The sequence below is a fragment of the Leptonychotes weddellii genome, chromosome 8, assembly GCF_054177405.1.
Source record: "Leptonychotes weddellii isolate Sample4059 chromosome 8, ASM5417740v2, whole genome shotgun sequence".
NCBI classification, from domain to species: Eukaryota; Metazoa; Chordata; class Mammalia; order Carnivora; family Phocidae; genus Leptonychotes; species Leptonychotes weddellii.
In genome coordinates, this window is record NC_138376.1 from 80,775,612 (window position 1) to 80,801,934 (window position 26,323).

The window sequence follows — 26,323 nt, forward strand, 5'->3', positions numbered from 1 at the left end:
CCCAGGCGTCCCCGAAAGTGACCATTTTTTAAAAAAATATATAGGAACTCATGGATTTAAATGTATTTGAAGGTTTTTAATCCATTGTATTACTATTATTGAAGCTCAAATTGTCACATCTTTGAGAGTTTCTTCAAGTTGGCTCCTAAGTCTCCTTGATACGACTCAAGTAGTCTTTGAGGTTTTCTTGCTACTTAATATGTTCTAGGCTCATTCTTGTACATTTTGTGCCCTAGATCTAGAATCTGCCATTTCTCCAAGAAGTCCCACATTCTTTTAGTGAGCAATTATCTATCAAGAGATAGCTTTACATACACAAAGTATCTCTTGAGTTCATATTGATACTTCCAATTCGAATTTAAGACTACAAAGCTTTTACTTAACTTCTTTCCTGCTACCTCTGTATCTCCTTCCTTCCACACCTAAAATCCTGGCTGTCAGACACAGGGGGTGACAGAATTAAAATATGCTATAAATATCCATCTGTTTTATTGTATATAATACACTGAATAGCCTCTGAATAATACTAACACTATTAGTATTAATACTACAGAGCTGATTAATGAAAGCATTAGAATTTTAACAATGCTCTCCCAGTTTTCCCCCGCTTTTAATAAATAGTTGTGCTGTATTTACCTTGTCAGAGGATATGGCTGTTACACAATGTACTCTCTTTCTAAGCCCTTGGTTTTAGTTCTACAGATAAATTTACACTTAACATTTACCACCAGCCCTTAATGTGACGTCTCTCAGTCATTTTGGTTGTCAGAAGCTCATATTCTAGTACATTTCTCAGAAAAGGATAAGAACATATTCCCCGAGTTCTTATAAGTTATTAACAGTTCGTATGTGACCTTATACATGAAGGCCAGTTTTGCTGTATATAAAATTAGTATAGTCTTAGTATACTCTTGCTGGAGTGTCTTAAATATGTTACTCCTTTTTCCCCCCTGGCCTTACAGCACTGCTGTCAAAAAGTCTGATGTTAATCTAATTTTACCTCTAAGTCACACAATTTTTTTTTTAAGTGTCCCAAGGATTTTTTTTCTTTTTTTCAAGTAGGCTCCATGCCCAGTGTGGAGCCCAACACGGGGCTCCATCTCACGACCCTGAGATCAAAACCTGAGCTGAGATCACTCAACCGACTGAGCCACCCAGGAGCCCCTTTTTCTTTTTCTTTGAAAGCCGGTAATTTTATTAACTAGGGTTTTCCTTGATATTGCTCAATCTAGGTCCATGTTCTTAGATAAGCACTGTGGTCATCTAATATGTAGTTTCAAATCTTTTAATTTCAAGAAAATAGGGAATTTTCTTGAATTACAGATTTTAGTATTTGTTCTGTTCCCTTGTTTTGGTTTTCCTCTTCAGAGCCTCTTACTACCTATGTATCAATCTTCTTTCCTGACTTCAATATTTGGCATTTCCTCTTAAATCTGTTTTTCTTGGTTTCTTTTGTAATTTAAAATTTTTCCTATTTATACATTCTACTACTATCTAGGGCAGCATTATGTGTTCTGTTTATTTGCTATTGAATTCCTTCTAGTTTAGTCTTCATTGATAAATAATTTTTTTGTTTACTTTAACATATTTCTGAGTATTCCCAATTCAGTTTTATTTTGTTTTGTTTTTCATGTCTTGTATACTTTTACTTTTTTAAACTTACTTTGAAATTGTAGGTACATTTGGCGATGCCTGGCTGGCACAGTCAGTAAAGCATGTGACTCTTAATCTCAGGGTTGTGAATTCAAAACCCATATTGGGTTAAAAAAAATTAGAAATTGTAAGTTACATCTGATCTGTCTTAGTGGGCATGTTTTCTGATGTGTTATCATCTGTAGATATGTTACTCTACTCTTTATTCTCATAATAACTTTGTATGAGATCTAACCTTGATACTTTTCTATTACTATTTTTATTTTATTAAAATGTTTTTGTTAAAATATAACCCACAGATAAGTGCATGGAATATAAACGTATTACAAAGCAAACAGTATTATAAGCATCACTCTAGATTAAACACTAGAACATGCACCATATTCCTGGGCATCCTTACTTTCCCCTTCCCAATCAAAGCTCCCTCACTGCTTTAGAAGTAACACCACCATCTGGACTATTACATGACCCTTTTTGCCACCACCCCACTCATTTGAAAAAATAAAATAAAATAAATAAAAGGTTTACTCTCTAGGTAGCCATCCTTAAACACTATTCTTTAGTTTCACCTATTCTTGAATGTCATTAAATGGAATCATATAGTCTGACTTCTTTCACTAACATTCTGCCCATGACATTCATGTACCTTATTGTGTGCAACTAGTTTGTTTTCAAGGCTATATAATATTACAGCATAAGAATATACCACCATTTACTTGTCCATTTCATTGCTGACGAACATTTGAGTTGTTTCCACTGGTAGATGATATATCTCTAATCTGGTACATATCTTTTGGCAAACATGCATGTTAACTGTGCAAATAAGTATAGGGTATATTCATAAAAGTGGAACTGTTGGGTTGCCATAGGGCAATTCATATTCAGATTTAGTAGATGGTACCAAATGATTTCTCGAAGTGCTTGTACCAATTTACACTCTAACCAACAGGATATGGTATTTTTCTTTTCCTCCCACCCTCCCTCCTTCTTTTCTTTTCCACTTAGTCATTCATTAACCTACATTTGCTCAGTATCCGGACTAGGCCCTGGGTGTCTTAGTCTGGGCTGCACTAACAAAATACCAGACTGGGTAGCTTATAAACAGAAATCTGTTTCTCACAGTTCTAGAGGCTGGAAATCTGAGATCAAGGCATCAGCATGGTCACATTCTGTGGACAGCCCTCTTCCTGATTCATAGCCAGTGCTGTGTCCTCAATATGGTGGAAGGGCTATGGAGCTCTGTTGGACCTCTTTTATAAGGGCATTAATATCACTCATGAGGGCAGAGCCCTCATGACCTAATCATCTCCCAAAGGCCCTCCTCCCTAATATCACCACATTGGGCATTAGGACTTCAACACAGGAATTTAGGAGGGATACAAACATTTAGACCATAGCAGTATCAAATGATGAACTGAAAAGATGTCAAGGTGTGTGTGCATCCCCTAGGAGTCCTCTCCCCTTTCCCCTAATTTAGTTAGCAGGTAGATGGAAAATTCCAGCACTATCTGGGTCCTCAAAGGATCCAAGATGGGGTCCGGATGGGAGATCATAGCACCCAAAGTCTCCTTCCTGGAAAGTGATGTGGCAGAGCCTCTGAGTATGCTCACTAGGCCCATATTGCAGAAAGGGCCTCTCCCTGCATATTGAGGAGGCTTAATCAAGCCCCCTCCCCCAGAAGTCAGTTAAAAAACATTCAACCCTAATGGGAACCACCACTAGTGCCATCCCGTTTCTGGAAGCTAAGGGCACTGTTTTGTTTTCTTGTTTGAGGTAAAATTCATATAAAAACTTAAAATTCAACATTTCATCAATTTTAAAGTGTACAATTCATTATGTACATCACAATGTTGTGCAACCACCACCACCGTCTAATTCTAGAACATTTTCCTCACCTCAAAAACAAACCCCATGCCCATTAAGCAGTCATTCTCCCTTTCTTTCTCCTCCAGTTCCTGGCAATCACCAAACTGCTTTCCATCTCTATGGATTTGCTTCTTCCGGACAGGATATAAATGGAATCGTTCAAAATGTGACCTTTGTGTCTGGATTCTTTCGCTTAGCATAATGTTTTGAAGGTTTCTCAATGCTGTATCACGCACCAGAACTTCATTCTTTTTCATGGCTGAATAAGATTTCACTAAGGCATAAACCACATTTTGTTCACTCATCAGTTGACAGACATTAGGGTTGCTTGCACTCTTTGGCTACCAGGAATATGGATACTGCTATGAACATCTGTGTACCAGTTTTTGTCCGAACATGTTTTCATTTCTCTCAGGTATATACCTACGAATGAACGAAATTGCCCAGTCATATGGTAATCCTATGTTTAGCATTTTCAGGAACTGCCAGACTGTTTTCCACAGCAGCTGCAGCATTTTACATTCCCACTCGTGTGGACAAGGGTTTCAGTTTCTCTACATCCTGGTCAACATTGTTATTTTCCATTTTCTTTCTTTCTTTTTGTTTTTTTTAATAGCCATCCTAGTAGGTGTGAAGTGACATCTCACTAAGGTTTCGATTTGCATTTCTCTAATGACTAATGATGCTGAATATCTTTCTGTGGGCTTATTGGCCATTGGTATATTTTCTCTGAAAAAAAGTCTATTCAAGTCCTTTGCTAAATTTTTAATTGGGTTGTCTTTTGTTGAGTTGTAAGAATTCTTACATATTCTGGATGTTATACCCTTATTAGAGAAATGATTTGCAAAGATTTGCTCCCTGTGTGTCATCTTTTTCCTTCCTTGATGGTGTCTTTTGATGATGCACAAAAGCTTTTAATTTTGATGAAGTCCAATTTATCTTTTTTTTTTTTACTTCTGTTGCTTGTGCTTTTGATGTCATACCTAAAAATCTGTTGCCAAATCCAAGGTCATGAAGATTTACTCTTGTTTTCTTCTAGAAGTTTGATAGTTTTAGCTCTTATATTTAGGTCTTTGACCCAGGTTTAGTTTTCACATATAATGTGAGGTAGGGGTCCAACGTCCAACTAGATATGGATATCTAGTTGTTTCAGCACCATTAATTAAATTAAAAAAACTACTCTTTTCCCTATTTAATGGTCTTGCCATCCTAGTCAAAAAAAAATCAACTGGCCATAGATGTATGGTTTTATTTCTGGATGCTCAATTCTATTTCATTGATCTATATGTTTATCTTTATGCCAGTATCACAATGTTTTGATTACTGTAGTTTTTTTTTTTTAATGTTTTATTTATTTATTCATTAGAGTCAAAGAGAGAGAGAGAGGCAGAGGGAGAAGCAGGCTCCCCGCCTAGCAGGGAGCCCGATGCGGGACTCGATCCCAGGACCCTGGGATCATGACCTGAGCCGAAGGCAAACGCTTAACCATCTGAGCCACCCAGGCACCCCTTGATTACTGTAGTTTTGTATTATGTTTTAAGATCAAGAAATATGCACCCTCCAACTTTGTTCTTTTTAAAGACTGTCAACTGGGGGTCTCCTGCAATTCCATACGCATTTTAGGATCAGCTTGTTCATTTATGCAAAAAAGGCAATTGTCATTTTGATAGGATTGCACTGAATCTGTAGATCACATTGGGGGAATAGTGCCATCTTTACCGTATTTTGGCCACTGCATTTCTATATACATTTTAGAATCAGCTTATTCATTTCTACCAAATTGCAAATTGCCATCTACCCCCACTGTCCCCAGCCTTCCTCCCTAAAAGCTTTCCTACATTTGCTATAGAGGATATCCACAAACTAACTCATATATTAAACCACTGGAAAGTTTAATGCTTCCTTCTATGTTAGGAAGTTTCCTTCTTAGAAGAGCAAGCTGAAATTACAATGAATTTACTGAACCTAGCTTTCTCTCAGTTTTTAAGAAAAAATAATTTCTAATATGTGAATTTATAAATTCATGGACATACTCTTTGTAGTCAGAAGACTTTAAAAAAACTGTCTTACCTGTATAGCAAAAGTACCAACTCCACCTGAAGCACCCAGGATTAAAACACTGCAATGCAAAAGAAACTACAATTAATGAAAATATTAGGTCAACATAACTAGATAAATAAATAGGTTTTCAACATGAGCTGGCTCAAAGATAAATAATCCCAAAAGCAAATAATCATTCATCTTCCTAAGATTATATTACACAAGGATTTTCATCTTAGGTTCACCAAGAATCTATAAATGCTTAAACATTCTATGAACTCTTTACCAAGAATACCAAATACCAAAAATACCAACATATTTTTTTTTTTTTTTTTAAGTCACGCAGACGGTTCTTGGTAACATCCGCCTTACAATTTTTCCAGGCTAAAATTACCATAGCTTTCTCTATAGGAGGGAGCTTTGGGATCCTTTTTTAGTGTGTTACAGTAGATTCAGTAGCTCTCTAAGAAAAATCACATTCCCGACCACATTCCTGCCAAAGTGGAATAAATGTCTTTTGTTCAGACATGTCCCGACAAGCTCATCAACTTTCATAAATGGAAATCAATCTTATCTTCAATTTGGCTTCCTGTTAAAGCAGATGAATCCATCCTATCAGCACAAACAACCTTGGGCTCCAGGTTTTTACTACGTCTGCTTACTGTAGCCTTCTTGTCCCTCTAGACCAAGGGTGTTCAGCTTGGAGTTTATGGATGAGCTGGGGTTGGGTGCATGGGGGTGTGAACCCTCTGAAATTGTGAACTGACTCTGGTAACATGCAAAATTTGGTGGGATTCTGCAGGCCTGCACTGGGGAGGAGAAGGATCTAGACTGATTTTCCCAAAAAAGTATGTGACCCGAAAGAGAATCACTAGTCAAGAATCACTGCTTTATGTATTCTTACATTTTCTTCTTCAATGAAGCTAGAGCACCAGAGAATTGCCTATTTGAACTGTTCAGTTTCAGGGCCCTAGAAAATCATTTGTATTGAACTGCACTTTGGTGTTATGCTACCCACCCAGAATGAGGGACATTATCAAAAGCGTTTAATGTTTGATACCACATTAGCTAAGGAGATACTGTTGAGAGAATTCTTCATTTGCTTTCTAAGTATGCACAGAAAAACATTTTTCTAAAGACTACACGGTGGGAGTAGCTGAACTTCTATTTTTCTGTTACTGTAAACTTCATAGCTGCTGGCTGTGGGTCCCCCTTTCCCCCCTTCCCTCCCTCTCTGCCCCCATCTCCTCAGCTCTGTACCTCAGTCACTCTACTCTAGCCACACTGGCCTCCCCTGCTGCTCCTGGAACGTGTGAGACAAGTCTTCCAGGTCAGGGCCTTTTCAGAGGGATTTCCTGTTCCTCACATATCCTCAAGGCTCTCTCCCTCACTCTGTCTGCACTCTTCATCTTACCTTCGGTTCCATTTTATTGCCACTGATACCGTCTAACAGCCTAGATCGTTTTACTGTTTTGGGGGTTTGGATTCCATGCCTCTCCCACCACCCTTAACATGCCAGTCCTGGGTTCCCATCAGCTCAGTCCCAACCCAAAATGACTTCCTCTCTCTCAGCTCCAGTTTCGCCAAATATGTGGGTCCCTCTTTGATTTGGTGGCTAGAAAGTGCAGAGAATTTTGCCCCCTATCTCTAGCAAGTGAACAGAACCTCGGGACATGCATTTGGTCTACAATCCTAACCCTCATTTCATTTTGTGTTCTTCTCTCCTACCCAAATCACACAGAAGGCTGTTTTTCACCCTTTAGATCTTAGAAATTACTACTAAAATTTCTGAGCCAGCTATTTCCTTTGAAATTAATACCACTAAATGTAATTAAAACAAGTCTCCTTGTAAATTGTGTTCCTTCCAGAAAAATTATTTTAATTTTCGAAGAATTATAAATTGCACAGAATGGAAAAAAATTTAAAGATGAACTCCTCTAAAATCCTTCAATTCATACACTAATAGCTCGAGTACTTCTTAAGTGGGGAGGTAGAGGGTAGAAAGCATTAAAACTGCCTCACCCCCTATCTGGGTAGCTCAGTCGGTTAAGCATCTGCCTCCGGCTCAGGTCATGATCTCAGGGTCCTGGGATGGAGCCCTGTATAGGGCTCCACACTGAGCGGAGAGTCTACTGCTCCCTCTGCCCCTCCCCCTGTTCATGTTCTCTCTCTCTGCCTCCCTCCCTCCTCCCCGCTCCCTCAAATAAACAAAATCTTAAAAAAAAAATTTAATTCATCCAGGAAATATTCTACTCTTATTCTGGCCCATTCCTATTTATAGAAATGTAACAAGTCAAGCACTCATTTAAATCCTTCACAATCTAATCTTTATCTCAACTCTGATGTCTCACCACTTTCTGAAAAGACCTCTCCATCTCAGTCACCCTAGCCCCCTCACTCTTATGCCCAAGTCTTGTGCACACTGGCCCATTCCTCAGACTCTCAGATGCCTTCGCTGCCTGCTGGATGTCTCTGGCCCTTGAAGCCAAGTCCCAGCTTTCCTGCACAACACCCCTAAGAGCACGCCAAACTGGGTATCAATGCCACACGTCTGGCATTTGCCAGGTTGTTAACTCTCATGCGTACACTTGTGTCCCAAGCTATTCTGGAAGGCTTCGAGGGCAGAGACCTTAGGCCCAGGACTAGGCACACTACCCTGGATGTAGCAGATGGCTGATGTTTCTTAACAGTCATCCGAATCAGCATCATATGCTGCAATCAAGACAACTGCTACTAGCTCAAGTGACGGAATCAGCCGGCTATTTGGAAGACTCATTAAAATTTCCTCCAACGAAGAAAGGCTTGAAATTCATGTCTCCTTCTCTCCCTGGGAAGGCTGGATGAAGAGGATACCAAATATAATGGCTGCTTAAGGATTCAACTGCCAGATACATCTCCAACCTTATTGTTGTCAGTTCTTCACTTCCCCATAACTCTTGATCCAAAGCAGTCTTATTCCTCCAAATAAAAAAGCAAAAACGTTTCACAGTAGTGCTTGGCAGAAGGAATGGTTCTACAACAGTAGCTTCAGTTCCTGATGGCGCCACTTGATGGCGCCCCCAAGTGCAAAAGGGGCAAGGAGCAGGCCCATTGAAGTACCACATACAGTCAGTCAGCTTGTAAAGACCTGGAGACCCGTCCTTCTCTGGCCCTGCAAACTCCATGTTTTGTGCAGATTCAACCAGCCCTGCACTCGTCTTCAAAGAAAGTCCCCAAAAAAGGACAGCAGGCAAAATGAATTTTCAAGCCAGCAAAAGGTGGGTTAGTCCTCCATGGTCTGAAGTCCTATGGCTGAACTAACTATTCTTGTACTCTTCAAAGCCCTTCCAATACAAAGGGAAAATAGCGGCTGTTGCTTACCCCCAGTGGCCCTTCACTGAAGTGCTATACAGCAGAAATGCTTTCTACCCAGCTTGCTATAATAGTCACACTGTATATTCAAGCCTCATTGAAGCAGAAGTCCATTTGCTAGAGTGAAGAATATTGCTTATTGTATAGAGCAAGTGCCCAGGAAATACTCTATTTGGGAAAAAAAAAAAAAATCACTGTAATTCAAAATTGCCAAGCTTTTTAATCACGTTCCGCCCTTACTTCCTAAGTTCACATGAGGAGCTCTTTTTGAAATCAGTGGGGTTTGGACTGTAGCAGATATAAAAAATATGGGAGAAAGTGTGAATAATTATTACACTGCTTATGCATTTTGAAGCCTTACAATTTGATTTTCTCTGTCACTTCTGCCCAATCTCTCAATTCTGCCTAAACATACATTAAGGTACTAACTCAGTGGTGGCTTCTCTTCCATGACTGAGTCATTTTTCACTTAGTATTTGGGCACCTAAGTCCCTCTACAATCACACTGTCAGTATTCCAGCTGTAAGAGGCAAGGCATCAACACCCTGACTGCCTTGCAAAAAAAAAAAACAAAAAAACATACATATGAAACCTACTACCAAACAGCTTGAGATCCAGAAGTGAGGAATAAGCTTTCAAATGTCTAGATCCTGGCCTAGCCTCAGAAAGCAGAATGCCAGGGCTGGATATCTAGAGACCTGGGTTCTAGTCCCAACTCTCTCACTAACTGAATCTGCAGACCTCATATTCATCTCCTATGAAATGAGGATCACCCTAGGAGTCAGTATAAAAGAAAACTTGGCATTTTCAATCTTATTTAAGCTTATACATACTTCCCGGTCTTTCTAACATAGAAGTATATGACCTTCATGATTCCCCCCAGACCATGTACTTGTGGGAGGAAAAAAGCCACATTGCAAGATTAGATTACCCTCTATTTAAAGTCCTAATGGGAGGGGCGCCTGGGGGGCTCAGTCGGTTAAGCATCTGCCTTCAGCTCAGGTCATGATCTCATGTCCTGGGATTGAACCGAGTCTGCTCCCTGCTCAGCCGGGAGTCTGCTTCTCCCTCTCCCTCTGTCTCTCCCCCGACTTGTGCAGTCTCTCTCAAATAAATAAATAAAAATCTTAAAAAAAAAAAAAAAAGTCCTAATGGCTCAGAAACAAAGATGAGTTAAATATGGCTAACTCTTCCATAAGTAGAAACAAATGGTCTTTAAAAACTAAGGATGATGCTGAAAATATATAATTTCATTTTTTAATTTCTCATACTACTTTTAAATTTGGAAAAAAAAGGGGGGGGTGAAAGATAGCAAAATATAATATGCTAAATTTACTCCCTAAAGTTGAGTGAGAAACTTAATCTGAACAAGTAGAAGAGAACTACAAAACAAATCTGCTACACTCGACCGAGATAGCCTGGATTTGTGTGTCCCCTTCTAAGCCTCTGTAATTCATGTAGACATTCCCCAATTTGCAGAAGAGTTCATGTGTGAATTAGTTGTTTGGAACTTTAAACACATTTTCCCATGAAAACAAAGCTATTTATATATGTTGGCTCACTGCCCAGGGTAGCCATTTACTAAGGTTTAGTTAACCCATAATGGACCAAGAACCTCATACACAGTATAACAATGATGCTGTGGGAAACGAAATTCAGAATTTTAACTAGGAGTACTGGGAACACATCTCCCTGAACAGGACAAGCAGTGGGAACCATACCAAATCAACAGTTCCTTCAATCTGGTGTAGAACAGGGAGAAGAAAAGAAGACAGAAGGAAAGAATGTTTATGATGGCAATAACAGGAGAGAGAAGAGAGAGAAGGAGCATAGTCAGATTTACCATGGAACTAACAGGGTCCAGGACACACCACCCCAAAATATGGCACCTTGGCATACTGAATATTTTAAGCTAAAGGAAGTTAAACAGCATGTACAGGAAGGATTCCCTGACCTTCTTCCCTGAAGCAGGTCATAAGACCCTCAGGTGAGAGGTGTGCTCCTATACCTAGAGAACAGGGACATCCGTATCTCCAAGACAGAAGGGTACAGCCAGGAATCCGAACGAACAGGCCTTGCTAAATTTCCCAGTTGACTATGCTTAGCTCATACCTTCTGATCACTTTTTTTTTTTTTTTTTAAGACTCTTCACTCTTCATCAAAAATAGCATAAAAACACTCAGGCTTAACCACTTCTTTAGATCCTCATTTCCTCATGAGGGTCTCCCGTCACATAAAACTCATATTAAGGGAGTGCCTGGGTGGCTCAGTCCTTAAGCACCTGCCTTCAGCTCAGGTCACGGTCCCAGGGTCCTGCGATTGAGCCCCGCATCGGGCTCCCTGCTCCACGGGAAGCCTGCTTCTCCCTCTCCCACTCTCCCTGCTTGTGTTCCCTCTCTCGCTGTGTCTCTGTCAAATAAATAAATAAAATCTTAAAAAAAAAAACAAAAACTTGTATTAAGTAAATTTGTGTGCTTTTGCCTTTTTAATCTGTCTTTTGTTACAGGGGATCCAGGCAAGAACTTAGAAGAGTAGAGGAAAACCATATTTTCCTTCCAATGAAGCATAAGCTCCAAGCCCTTTACTTACACAAGACCCTGAGAGGAGCCCTAGCGAAATACTTGTGTGAACATAGATTTTTGTAAAATTTGCAAAAGATATGGTAATGAAGGATGGCAGAATATGCTGCCCCAAAATATACCACTTTGGCATAAGGATTATTTTAAACTGAAGGCAGCTAAGAAGCAGCAGATACAAGAAAGCGCTCTGCCCTTCCTCTGTAGCCTAAAGCAGGACATAAATTGATAAAGGTGTACCACCTCTCCTAGCTACCAAGAAGGACAAAGGTTAATCCCCAGAGATAACATTAGACCCTTATCAGTGCAAAGGACACCAACTTAAATCTGTATAACAAATTTTACCATGCATTTCCTGGTAACCTCTTCACAACTGGCCTTCCCTACCTGTTTCTCCTCTTGTCTTTAGCTAAAGATTTTAGCCTCAACTCTACGCTACCCATATGAGTGCATTTTCCCCAGGTATCTCATATACCTGATGTATTCATGTTAATAAACTTCTGTTTGTTTTTCTCGTTAATCTATTACAGAGGTCTCGGTGGAGAATTCAGAAAGGGAAAATGATTTTTCCTTCTCTATTAACCACAATCAGTTAAAATTTCTGTCTCCTTCCATTTCTACACCCTCCATTATGCTTCCCCTCATGACAAGTAACACCCGATTTGGTGGGAGGGAAGCGGATTTGGAAATACAAATGCTTTGGGTTTAGTGGATAATACTGATGGGGTTCATAGTCCTTTCTGAGTAGAGTTAAGTTATTGCAGGCTGTCCTGGCTTAAGAATGCCTTCCAGGAATATTCCTACTTCCCACTAAGTTGACACAACAAAGCATCAAGAAATTATTGTCTTATTAGGATAAGACCAAGTATCATGGTACCTAGCACTAGATTATACAAGTAGTGAAGGAGGAAAATGGTTAAACAAGGTTTGAGATATACAGAACCAGAAGCTCGTCTGTAGAAAATTCTTCCAATTATGAGGCCTGTAAAAACTTACAATATGCCACTAATAGAGTTAATTCGTAGATCAGGACCCACAAAATGGAGGCCACCCCAGTGGCCTGGCCCACGCCATAAATCTAAACCCAAGTCGGTCTACATTTACAAAGAATGCATCACTGTCAAAGAAACCTAACACCAATCACAATCCTCCAGCTCAGCTTTAGCTAGCTTGCCTTACCCTAGAAAACACGCCCTGCTAGCCTTATAAGGAAATCACTGACCTCCTAGGCAATCATGCCATTTCTGTGCTGCCTCTTCTAACGCCCTATAAAACTCACTCTTGTCCCAACTCCCTCAGGAAGGGTGTTTCATGCCTGTGAGGTACTGTGCTCCACAATCTATGCGTGCTTCTCCCCTCAAGTAAAGGATAAACGCGTCAGTACGTATTATTTTTGTCATCTGACACCACCACAGGGAAGACCTCAACCACAAACCAGTAAATGAGGGTTGTCAATTAAAATGCAAAAGTATTTTAGGCCTATTCACTGCAGAAGAAAACCTGAAATGCCTTGAAATCTTACAGCCCCCATATTAAAGGAACTTGGAGGACATTTCCACCCCCCCCGGTTTGACAGCCTTCCTAAATTTTACGGGACATGAACAAGGACTTGAGCTGCTGAGGGGAAGGCAGCAGAGTTTGGAAACAGTGTCAGGTTTTGGCTGAAGGGAAATGCCAGTTAATGGACGTTAGCAATCCAGAGGAGGACTCGGCGTGGCAGGCAGGCAGTCTTGTCTTGCACCAGTAGAGTTTAAAATACAAAGGGGATGTCTAACTGAAACTCAGCAGAGAGGCTGGGGTAAGAAACAGATCTGCAAACTACCATAATAGGAACAGAAGCTGGGAGCAGGTGAGAGACCTCTGGGAGACAGAGCCGTGATGGAGTGGACACAGGGGGAATGCAACAGTTAAGGGTTGGAGAAAGAGAGGGTCCTCTAAAAATTAGAAGAGGTGTTCAAAAAGGCAGGAAAACTAAAGGAGTCTGGTATCCTGAAACCATGGAAAAAGTGAGTCTTAAGTGACCAGCAGGGCCATATACTTCAGAGAGGTGAAATGCTAAGAAGAACTGAAAAAGATCACAAGGTTGGCCACTTAGTCAGCTATGATGGGGGGGGGGGGAGGGGGAGGGGGGGACGACACGACACAGCTGCGGCTCACTGGCAAGGCTGGAGGCTAAGTTACAGCGCCCCGAAGAGCAGAGGGCTTTCGAGCTTCACAAGATAGTACCCTAGTCACCCAGAAAGCGCATCTGTAAACCACAAAGTGCCAGGAAAAGAGTTTCCTACTATTCCTACTGAGCCCTCCTGGGGCCCCAGCAAAATAGGTCCAGAAGCGGAGGCAAGACTCATTTGCATCACACTGGCCAGAGCCTCCACCCTCCCTCTCCTCTTCCTCCCGGCCACGCGATTTTCTCCCAGCAAGTAAACTCCTGAGGCTTCTTTCTTCTTCCCCTTACCCCTCTAACCGTAAGTCAAGTGCAAATGAAAACCTGAAGTCCACAGGGGCGGTGGGAGCGGAGAGTGCGGGGGAAACAGGTGGGTGGTGGGGTGCAGACCAGGCAGAAGGCATCTGAAGGAAGGAAGCTGTATTATAATTACCATGTAAGCACAGTGGTTGGGGGAGGGCGGTAAACCCAATAGTTTCAAGTTGGAACCTGTCTAATTCTTTAACAGAATTAATCAGACACCCAATTTATAATTACGTGACAAAATTTTACTGTCATAAAGGCTAACCTCAAATAAGAAACAGTAAAAAGCATTTCTAAATTCACTGCATTGAGTTTCAAGTATACACAATTTAAAAGTGAAATTTATTTTGTGGAAGAGGAATGGTTCAATTTCTAACATTTTCTAATACTTCTGTCAAACAGAGTAAAGTACAACTTTCCCAGTAAAAGATGAATTTCAGGTAGATCATGAAATATTCAAGATGTACCATGACACTACCAATAAATATAACCATCAGACTAAACTGCTTTCAAAAAATATCTGGCGTAACCAATTTTTAAAACATCTCTATCATCTTGAGAGCCCTAGGTTATCTATGTTTTCCAACTTAATAAATCATGAAGAAACTATGGATGGGCTGGTAAGAAAAAAATCATTGCATCTGACATTCTCTAGTGATATCAAAGTGCGGGCAAAAATGACATTATGTGACATCAATATTAAACTATCACCTTGGTTAACGGATGCTCAGTTATTGCAGAAATACAATTATATAACAAAAAGGGAAAAAGTAAACACACTGAACCCTTACCTTAGAAAGCTTTGTTTTAATTTGAAAAAGCTGTTTGTTATAAAGAAATCCTGTAAAATCTTCCACAGTGCTGATGGGTGTTTTTGTTTTGTTTTGTTTAAAATAACTAGTTAGAAAAATAGACTATTAGCCCTTGTTAACAAACACTGACCTCCTTTATTGCAGACTAAAACATGCCTTAATGTCAACAGCTGATAGAAAGAAAATAATTATGTCTTAGAGAAACCAAAATATGCTCCACCATTCACCATGAATAGTCAAACTGAAAAAAGCCACTTTGGACACTGGAACCTCTGAGTTTATGTATAATAAAATCCCACTGGGCGCCTGGGTGGCTCAGTTGGTTAAGCGACTGCCTTCGGCTCAGGTCATGATCCTGGAGTCCCGGGATCGAGTCCCAAATCGGGCTCCCTGCTCAGCAGGGGGTCTGCTTCTCCCTCTGACCCTCCTCCCTCTCATGCTCTCTGTCTCTCATTCTCTCTCTCTCTCAAATAAATAAATAAAATCTTTAAAAAAAAAAAAATCCCACTTTAGTCATAATTTCTTCATGTAAAAAATTTTTTATAGTAGTTTAAGGTGCTCACACCTCTCATTTGATTCCCACAAATAAGGAATTGGGAGAGGTAGACCATTATTACCACTCGTGTGTAATAACCTCAGGAAACAGATTTCCTAGAGCACTTGCGGGCACAGCTCTTGCTTCCACTTGGAACAAAGGCATCCTACAGGTCAGGTGAGAATGCAGGAGCCTCAAGATCCAAGCTAGTGAGGCTCTTTACAATGGACTTCACTCCAGTTTGGTTAATATGTGGCTAAATCAATGAACACCCCCAACTCAATACACCATGTAATCACCTTACAGAGTAGAAGCTTTCCACTTCTCAAAGCTCCCCTAACAACCGCCACTATCTTCCACGCAGTACCCTGGAGGAAACTGCACGGAGACCAGAAATGACACGCCCACGTCACCTGATGAGTCAGCAGCAGAGTAGAGAATAGGACCGCGGGTTCTATTTCCTCAGTTCTAAGCATTTATTGCTTAAACAGAAGATAACACAGTACCAAAGAATTACCCACAAGGCCAACAGTAAAATGGGGGCACAGATTCATGTATCTGAGAAAAGATAACTAGGGTGATTTCTAAATTGTTTTCTTCTAGGTACTAAAAACAAATATGCCTGGAGAGCCCCGCCTGGCAAAAGGAATGAGAGTTCTCTAACCATAGCACATGGATGGTCATGCAGGCATGAAAAGTCTAATGTTTTGTTTTTTTTTTTAAGATTTTATTTATTTGACAGAGAGAGACTCAGAGAGAGAGGGAACACAAGCAGAGGGAGTGGGAGAGGGAGAAGCAGGCTTCCCGTCGAGCAGGAAGCCTGATGTGGGGCTCGATCCCAGGACCCTGGGACCATGACCTGAGCCTGTACACCTTTCAAAGCAGACGCTTAACGACTGAGCCACCCAGGCGCCCCGAAAAGTCTAACGTTTTAAAGGAAAAACAAAACAATAAAGCGTCAATGTCAATGCAGAGCCTACAGTAATAATAAAGACCTAAAACCCTGAATTTTGCAAGGTTATTAACGAAGACAGACCATTAGAAAAAGCTATGTGGCCAGACTAATTTAATTTAAACCAAGTAGTTGACCTAAACCGTAACTTCAAAAGCTTAAAAAATAAACAGGGTTGACCTTTAGAATAAATATTTGCCTTGAATTCTACAATAAAGGGTAGCAGCTCATTAGATGAATCATCTTCACACTGCTTTCAGAAATACAGCTATTAAGCTTTTATTAAATTCAAGCCTTTATAGCCCAACACATTAAATGTAAAGTGTAAGGTTTCACAACAGTATAGTTTTTTGTTTTTTTTTTAAAGATTTTATTTATTTATTTGAGAGAGAGACAGCGAGAAAGGGAACACAAGCAGGGGGAGTGGGAGAGGGAGAAGCAGGCTTCCCGCTGAGCAGGAAGTCCGACATGGGGCTCTATCCCAGGACCCCGAGATCATGACCTGAGCCGAAGGCAGTCGCTTAACGACTAAGCCACCCAGGCACCCCCACAACAGTATAGTTATTTGACCTGCGCTAATTCATAGTAATCAAAAAACTCGTTTTATTAAAAGCTGACCTATAGATCCCTCTCCTTTATCACAATCATTAAGGGGTTCTTAGTACCTTGCCAAAAAATAAGATCAGTTTTCCCTATCATGCCAACTTTCTAAAACACGAAGAATAGTCTCACCATTAATAAGAGTAGCCACCATTGAGGGAGTGCTTCCATGGGCCACAGCCTGTGCCACTGGTTTTACTTGTGTTTTCTCATTTCACCCTTAAAACTCAGAGAAGTGACTGAGGGGGGCCCCCCAGCTAGAGAGCAGCAGAATCTGGATATGGACTCAAGCACACCTAAGACATTCCTACTCCCTGTGCTGTTGCTAACTCAAACAGTAAAGACCTTGAAGCACAAGAATTGACCTAAAGGATGCCAAGCATTAAGCCTAAGAGAACTCCAGAATATTCATCAGTGTTTTGCAGTCCCTTTATATCTGGTCTTCACAGAAATCTGCAAGTCAGAGAGCAAATCCTAGCAGAGGCAGGGGAAAAAAAAAAGAAAACACACCTGTACCTTGACATCATTCCTTAGCAAATGTATAAGGTGATGCTTAAACCTTTTCAAGAATCTAATCAAAGCTATGGATCTGCTTTGTAGAAATTTACATAAAAATTTGCATTATTTTACAAAGTTCAGATTCCCCAAGTTCACCTACATGTTTCCTTTTAAAAACTCCCATTTGCTTGGGCTAAGAATCAACACAATGAGGTTAAGAAAGTACAAACTGGGGGCATTTGGATGGCTCAGTTGGTTAAGCATCCGACTCTTGGTTTCGGCTCAGGTCATCATCTTCAGGTTGTGAGATCGAGCCCCACGTCAGGCTCCATGCTCAGTGTACAGTCTGCTTGAAAATGCTCTTTCCCCCTCTTCCTCTGCTCCGCGCCCCGCCCCCAACCGCCAGCTCAGGCACTCTCTCTAAAATAAATAAATCTTTAAAAAGAAAAAAAAGAAGTACAAACTGACACAAATAAGAGTTTTTTTGGAGATTGTTTTAAATGTTACCGCAACTCTGCTCATGCAAGTGATCTGATCTGAATTTTAATACTCTTCTCACAAATCTGCTGCAAAGAAAGACCTTACAACAGAAGGAAAGAAGGGAGGTTTAGACGACACAGTTGATACTTACCGTTTTCCTGGGCAATTCTTGTCATTCAGGCCGCCAACCTTGTTTATGGCAGACCAGGCTGTGAGAGCCACATAGGGCAGAGAGGCAGCTCGAGTATGAGTGAGTGATTTAGGCTTGAGAGAGACCTAAATTTGAAGACAACAGTTAAGATAAGCAATGACATGCAAACCTATGAACACAATTAAGTATATTTATCTGCATAGGAATCCAACTACTTTCATAGATAGGTCTGTAACATTCTGCCAGGTTCACTGTTTACTGCATACCCTACTCCAGGATTATCCCTAAGGAATATTCTCCTAATGACTCAACCTGCCTCAAAGAGGTTCAGTAATATTTTATAGGCTACATTATCAGATAAAGCTGCTTAATTCTTCATAAGAAGACTACATTTGATAATCCCATTAGTTCTGACTATACCCAGAAATAACTCCAAGTAAACCTTGAGCCCTCATAAACACATCCTAATTTATTTTTGAGATCAACTGCTTCCTTTACTCCCATTTAGTGGAAGATAATCTTTCCAGATTTTCTCTAATCTCAATAATACCCCTTTTTCCCTTCCTGCCCTTCCCTCTATAGCCAATTTCCTCAATGTTAACCCCTTTCTCTTTATTCAAATTGTCAGGCCACCTGACTGTATTTGATTAGACTGTTTTTAAAGTTATTTGAAAAAGCCTGATACTCCCATGCTTCTGTTGATGATTAACCGGTATGCTCCATTTGGTATATTTGGTTTCAACTGCTTATTCTGAGTAAAACTGAGAAACACAGCAGGGTTTCTAGATCTCACTCCAAATCCCTGCTCCGTGAGACAAAGAGCCGCTTTGGCAGGCAGTGTTACTCAAGGACATCAAATACTTTTTTTACTCTTTCAAAAGTTCCTATTCTGTATCTTAGTTCTTTCAAAACTACCCATAAAACACAAACCTGATGTGAAAAGCAACCAGTTATTTCAGAGATATTTGTCAGTCTTTGTTTATACTTTCTAACGGCATTTCAGCACGGAGTTGGGGAGTTACCTCATTCCCGCTGACTACAACAAACTCTGACAGGGTGCCTTGTTTCCAGGGAGGAACTGCAGCCCAGACCTGAAACACACAGCTTCATTAGAAACATTTTCTGACCAAAGCTCAGCATGAGGGCTTTCCCCGATACAGACGCCACCCTGTGAAAAAGCACAAGTCAGCAACAGGCCAAGCAAGAGTTATTTTCACATAACATAAATGTAGTACTTAGTATGATTCTGAATTTATCAAGTCAAACCACACTGGAAGCAGATGCTAATAAATCCTACAGTATTTAAGGACTACTTAGAGTACCAGTAAGAGCACAGTCTCTGGGGCTTGAATACTGGCTCTAGCACTTCCTTTACAGCTGGGCTTCCTCATCTTGTAAACTGTGCCTAACTGTACTTACTTCATTAAGGATTAAATGTGTTATTTTATGAAAAGCAACTAGAACAGTGTTAACTATTATTATGAGCTCAACTTTAATTTCTTGGTATAAAAATTCAAAGTGACAAGTGACAGGTGATTATACCAAACTTTAGCTATTTTAAAACCATCTAACCCAAAAGGTAGAAATTGTCATTTAAAGACTTCAAGGAGAAAAAAAAAAAAAAAAAAGTTGTCCCAATCCTACATATTTTAAAGTCTTCCAGTTCTTAAGCACTGGATTTAGAAAGCTCAAGTACAGTCAAGCTCTTTTGGAACTGTTTGTGAAAAATGTAACAACAGAACCAAGAAAATGAGGGTTCTACCCAAAGCTCAGTCAGTATACTTGAAGAAAAAAAAAAAGGTCAAGGATACAGAAATACTTCCAAAAGAAGCAAAATGAAATCCACATATTTAGAAAAGGAGTTAACTCACCTCATCTCCCGGCTTGAAGTACCTCACATCGAGTCCACATTCCATCACCACACCAGACACATCCCGACCCAGAGTCAGGGGAAATTCTTCTCCTTTGGTTTTAATATGTAAAGGATCACGTTTCATATTTAAAGCTGTAGCTCCATAACCACCTGTGAAATACAATTTATTGGTTTCCTCCAAAAGAATGAAATGATTTAAAAACCACTAGAGTTACATGACAGATTCTAGATCCTCAAGATGTAGATTATAAAATAATCAACCTCACAATTTTTATCATCGCACTCGAAAGCACAAAAACAAGGAATGTTGTTCTTTCCAAAGAAAATTACTTGCAATGTTATAACCACTCGTTCATCTAAAGCTACCATTGCTCAAACGGCCTTCAGAACTTTTGGTATTTCCTTTTATAGTCTTACTTTATTCTCTGAAAATGGTTTCCTTTATTAATTCATGAACTTGTTAAACAACAAATTATTTGGTGCCAAGTCTAGTGAAGAAGATAAATGTTTGAGAGGGAGACAAACCATAAGATTTGTCTTAATGTCAGGAAACAAACTGAAGGTTGCTGGAGTGGAGCGGGGTGGGAGGGATGGGATGGCTGGGTGATGGACATTGGGGAGGGTACGTGCTATGGCGAGTGCTGTGAATTGTGTAAGACTGATGAATCACAGACCTGTACCCCTGAAACAAATAATACATTATATGTTAATTTAAAAAAATTTTTAAAAAAAGATAAATGTTAAAGCTTTTTGAAGTTAACAAACAGTATCAAATACTGTATCCATGCCTAACCCTGGTCTAGGGATAATGTTCCCCACATCCTCAAAAATGCTTCCAGAGCACCTCTGAAATAAGTGCATAGATTCATGAGTGGGGGGAAAAAAAAAGTTTGACTACCTCTATTCTGATGGATAATAAAGCAGTTAATTTGACTTCTATCTTTATTTTTTAAATTTTACATAAATAGCAGCTAAATAGAGCTGAAAACATTCTAATCATAACTTTTGTTTCAAATAAACTGGCTATCTACAATAACCTAGTTTATTACAAGCTTCAACATATAAAATGACTTTTCTAAGACACAAAATTATCTGTTATAGCCTCTTTCGCTTGACATTTCTCTGAGAACAGAGAAATGAGCTAGGTGAGGCTCTCCAAGATAAGCACTCTTTCCACTCTTTCCACCTTTCTTGTGTCATGTACCACAATTTATGCTCCGAAGTCACTAACCCACTCTGTGAGTTTCCCCTTTCCCCCCACCCACCCGCAGAGGTGGCACATTAGATCATAAGGATGAGGAGAAACCAGCAAAGGAGACTGAGAAGGCCTGACCAGTGCAGAGGGGTGCTGAAGGCCATGGGAAGAGGGTCATTTCAAGAAATCAAATGCTGGGGAGGCTGGGTGGCTCAGTCCGTGGCTCTTGGTTTCCACTCATCCTGATCTCAGGGTGGTGAGATCGAGCCTGCCCTGGTCTCTGCACTCAGCAGGGAGTCTTCGTGAGATTCTCTCCCCCTCTCCCTCTGCCCCCCTACACCTGCTCATGGGCTCTCTAAAAATAAATAAACCTTAAAAAAAAAAAAAGTCAAATGCTGAGAGGTAAAACAGTTTTTCAGATAAAGTCAAAAGATGCCATACATTTTTTAAAAAACCAAACCAAACAGCTGATCCAGCAACACAGAGGTCTTCGGTGATCTTGACAGCAGTTGCTGTGGACTGGAGTGCTCGAAAGAGAACAGGGAAGGGAGGAACTGGAGACCTGAGACGATTCAACTTTCTCAAGTAGATTTTCCTATGAAGGGGAGCACGGAAATGAAACAGTGACGGGAGGGGCACAGGTGAGAGGGAGAGAGGATTTTTGAGTGTTTTTTTTTTTCCTCCTCTTTAAGAGGGGAGAAATAACATCAAGTTTGTGTGCTAATCAGAATGATCCCATAGAAAGGGAAAGACTGATGATACAGAAAAGAATTTCTGAAACAGTGCTTCTGAGTTGATTAAAAGGGATGGAATCAGGAACCCACGTGGAGGGTTGGCCTTAGACAGGAACAAGGAGGTTAATCCATATAGCAGGAGGGAAAGGTAGAGGATACAGCAGGAGAGGACAGGTGGGTGGCTTGCAGTTGTTTTTCTAATTAAAAAAAAAAATCAAGATGTGTGGGAGAGAGTGTTTGAAAAGTTGGGACAGTCCCAGAAAAATCTAAGCTGATGGCCATCATGCCAATATTACATATTTGCCATCTGGCTAGTTAGGAGTGCACCCCCCCGTCAGGGGAAAAAAACAACTTCACATGTAATACTCACGGAAGTCACGTTTCACTTTTCCTGTCTTACATTCCTTTTCCATAACTAAAACACAATTAAACAATTACTCACTGAAATTCCTATGTGGTATGAGCAACAAAAGCGGGTATTTAGCCATGTCAGAGTGTAGCTGCAGCTTCAGAGCTACAAAAAAGGCTTCAGTCCTTTCTGAGGTACAGAGCCTGCAGGACAAGGTTGCTCAAGGTTTCTTGGTCAACAGAGTAGCCCTGCCTCACTCACCTTTGGTACTAGCCCAACAAGCCGCAAATCCAGAACGCAGCTGGTAGTGAGCGAGAACCTGCTTGGGGACACAAATAAATGGGGGCCCTTAGGAGCTACATCCCATTGTTAGAGGTTGCCAGTTTAACTGACTCAGAGTTGGGATGATTTGGAAAATCCTAAAGTAATCAATTTCAGACTTTAATCCCATCTAAAGAAATCAGTGATTGTTGGTATGATGCTGTTGGCTATATATTTTTTTCTATTTTAAGATTATTCATTTAGCCATTTACATGATTTATGATTTTATGTCCAATAACAGTGGCTATCTCCAGAAAAACAGCCTGGCTTCATAGGTCCTTGCATTCTTGTTAAGGGAAATAATGGCTTCCTAAGTTTATAAACTTCTACTCATTATTTTATTTCTGCAAGCTACCATTTCAGGTATCTCCTGCAACAACAATCACACATTCTCAAAAACAAAACTAAACTAAACTAAATAAAAGGATCCATGAGCAGGAAATATAACTTACAAATAATATTACTCAGTTAAGTTATAAAAAACTAGTAAGAAGTCTCAAGAATACCATATAAAAGTAAAATGTGTCACAGTATTACATTGTTAAATAGCAGCCATAAAGTCGAGATCCAGGCACCCTACTGAAATTAAAATGTACACAAAACAAATTGTGCATATGCATTCAAAGAAATTAAAAGTTAACAGATCTAAAAGAAGACAAAATGTACAAATTACTCAAGGTTAGAACACCACTAATTTTAGTTTGCAATCTTAAGTTAAAATGAAAATAAAAAATGACGCAAAAATAAAGACTGAATGATAACCACATATGTGAAGTGCTGAAACAGTTAGTGGGTGGTAGAACATGGGATCTACCTCCAAAGGATTTACAGTCAAAGGAGATGAAAAAACATACTGATCATTGGGTATAAACCCACCACTTAAAGACATAGCCTATAAAAAATAAATTATCTTCATACCCAATGTAAATGAATAAAGTAAAACACTATAGCCGACAAGCAGTAGCACCTCTTACTTCAGAGCAAATAAAAAGAATACAAATGTGGATTTCATGGGACAATCATAGTAAAGACATTTCAATTCATCCTTAATAGGGAGCTTTCTAGCTATAAGCACTTTAGGAGTCCAAGTCTTTCCTCAAACCCCTGCCCCACAAAGACATGTGTAACAGCTATTCCTCACACTGCCTAGATTGGCACGGTCCAAGAGAAATATAATGCAAGCCACATATGTCATTTTAAGTTTCCTAGTAGCCACTAAAAAATAATGATTAATCTTAATATTTAATATATTCAAAATAGTATCAGGTCAATGTGTAATCAATATAAATTAATGATATTTTATTCTTTTTTTCTTACTGTTTGAAATCCAGTGTGTATTTTACACTAACATCTCATTTCAAACTAGCCACATTTCAGTAGCTCGACACTCACCTGTTACTAGTGGCTACTATATTGGACAGCCCAGGCCAGATATAGTCACTAAGTTAAAAATAGCAACATTAAAAATTGGAGCCAAAAGACCTACAGACCAAGGGGTGCTTGGCTGGCTCAGTTGGTAGAGCGTGCAACCCTTGATCTCAGGGTTGTGAGTTCAAGCCCTGTGTTGGGTGTAGAGATTATTTAAAAATAAAATCTTAAAAAAATAAACAAACCTAAAGACCGAGACACTGGACTTTATTTCCCTAATCCAGCAGTTCTCTAAGTTTTTACATCCCCAAGATCTTTTTGAGGAGCCTAAGAGGTCTTTTTTTTTTTTTTTTTTTAAGATTTTATTTACTTGAGAGAGAGTAAGAGTTAGAAGCAGAGAGCACAAAGGGAGAGGGAGAAGCAGACTCTCCCCTGAGCAGGGAGCCCGATGCAGGGCTTGATCCCAGGACCATGAGATCATGTCCTGAGCCGAAATCAAGAGCTGGCTGCCTAACCGGCTGAGCCACCCAGGTGTCCCTTCATACCATTTTATACTTCTAACCTGATTTAATTTTGTAATGTTAACACCAAAGGAGTTTACTGCCTTTTTAAATGAATAAAAATTTTAAATTTGCTCCTCTAATTTCTAATAAGGTAAATACTGATAGCTATAACTCACACAAACAAAAGCCCATTGTAATTATCAAGAGGGTAAAGAGATCTTAAGACCAAAACACCTGAGAACTGACACCCTAATCATCACACAGCTCCTGCAAAATCGGAGGAAAAATGCGAAAATTTCAGCCTCAACACTTTCCAACTTCTCCATAAATTTTGCAAAATGATTAAATTTTATAATTGGGTCATATAAACCAAGAAATTTAATTAATCACACATAGTTCACATACAGTAACTATTACAAGGCAATCTGATAAGAACTCTAAGTTACATACAGGCCTCAAAACACAGACCTACAGTTAAATTAAACTGCATATGGCAGCTTATTTATAACAAGGAAGTTAACTAACCAATCATCCCAAGAGATTTTCAAGAATTTTTTGAGAAGACATGGGTGAGGAATATTTTTGTCATTTTTTCCCCCAAAGTTAAATTCACAAGTAGTAATCAGTCTTTTCAGCACTATACTAATTGCATGGTGTATATATTCTTAAGGACTATAGTGCTCTTCAAGCTTTGTCAATATTCCCCAGCAGAAATTAAGATGGTAACATTCCCATTTAGGATGAAGCATACAGGAAAGGGTATTTTAAGTGCAGAGGGCAAAATTCAACAGCAGAAATGAGGAAAGTACTGCGACTGTATATCGGGCACCTGTCCTGCTTTGCCCACTGCACCAATAAAGATGTGAACAGTGGGAGAGCAAAGAATTATTAGAAAAATGCAAATTCTGAACTGATGTGAAAACATAATCATACCCCCAAAACCTGCAACAGCCCTCAGAATACCACCAAGTTCCCAGGAGAAGAGAACAAAAAGTTAGCTGTGGAACCCAAATTAACTCAAATTCCAATTTACATTTTAAGGAAGCATGGAAACATTTCAAAAGGTATATTTGCTTATATTTTGCAAAAGACTAAATAAAGTAAACCATGAACACTGCAATTTCAAAAACTTGACAAATAATATCTGAGATACTATCAAATACCTAAACTATTCCTTCGTGTTAAGCAAAGAAGCGTAGTCAAATAACAAGTGAATTTTTAAAACTGATCCCTGATGAAATTCTGAATTTTAAAAAAAGGTAAGGAGGAATGTCTTTCGAAAACTTACTTCTCATGTTAACATCTATTGGATTTACACTTGCAGCGTGAACTTTGATAATAACTTCATTTGGATAGTGTATGACAGGTATCATCATATTCTGAGTAAATCGAAGCACTTCATTCTTCCCGTATTTATCTATCACCCAGGCGGGCATGACAGTGCTCCTTGAAGAGGTAGTACTAATCTTTCCAACTAAAAGTTTTTGTATCGCGTGGCTTCTCCAGAAGCAAACCGCAGTACATGCATTTCTTCTAAGTACACACGTCTTCAGAAATTCCATCGTAAACATCAGTTGAACTGCGTGCCCTAATTAAAATGCATTTAAATGGGATCGAACTCCAACCCCTGAATCAAACACACTGGCCGATTTCAAAGTTGAGAATTCAAAAATGAAGTCAGCCTAACTAATGGAGCAAATGAAGGAAGAAGAATATGGAATTATTCTGCTCTTCCCATCTGAAAAGCCCCAATTAACGTTCCAGTCAATATTCTGTCCATTCTCCTCCTTCCTCACACCCCCTTCCCTTTGAAAAGCAAAAACAAAACCCCTAGAATCCAGCCCTGTCCCGGGAGCCCCCGGCAGGATAAGCTAACTCCGCTCGCGACCCAGACGCCACATAGAATCAGAGACTTCCCGACTCCCTCCGAGACCCTAGCCCGAGTCTCCTTACAACCCGCTCTCCTTCGCCGCAGGAGTTGCTTTGCGGCACCAACCAA

General features: G+C 39.9%; 1 protein-coding gene across 8 annotated transcripts in view; it reads right to left on the reverse strand.

Moving 5' to 3' along the window:
- RTN4IP1 (reticulon 4 interacting protein 1) overlaps positions 1–26,297 on the reverse strand; it is a 50,813-nt gene extending 24,516 nt beyond the window's left edge. For 6 of the 8 annotated variants that reach the window (XR_014147869.1, XR_014147868.1, XR_014147866.1 and 3 more), the window contains exons 1-5: positions 25,613–26,295; positions 19,853–20,004; positions 19,004–19,072; positions 17,982–18,106; positions 5,590–5,638 (exon numbers count right to left, since the gene is read on the reverse strand). Coding sequence is in view for 2 of the 8 variants with exons in the window: in XM_081828746.1 (XP_081684872.1) it covers positions 5,590–5,638; positions 17,982–18,106; positions 19,004–19,072; positions 19,853–20,004; positions 25,613–25,895 (678 nt within the window). In the remaining 6 variants the exon portion in view is untranslated. Of the gene's footprint in view, positions 1–5,589; positions 5,639–17,981; positions 18,107–19,003; positions 19,073–19,852; positions 20,005–25,612 lie in introns of all 8 variants that reach the window. The other 2 variants (XR_014147870.1, XM_081828747.1) reach the window with 1 other exon arrangement.
- Positions 26,298–26,323: the final 26 nt, after the last annotated feature.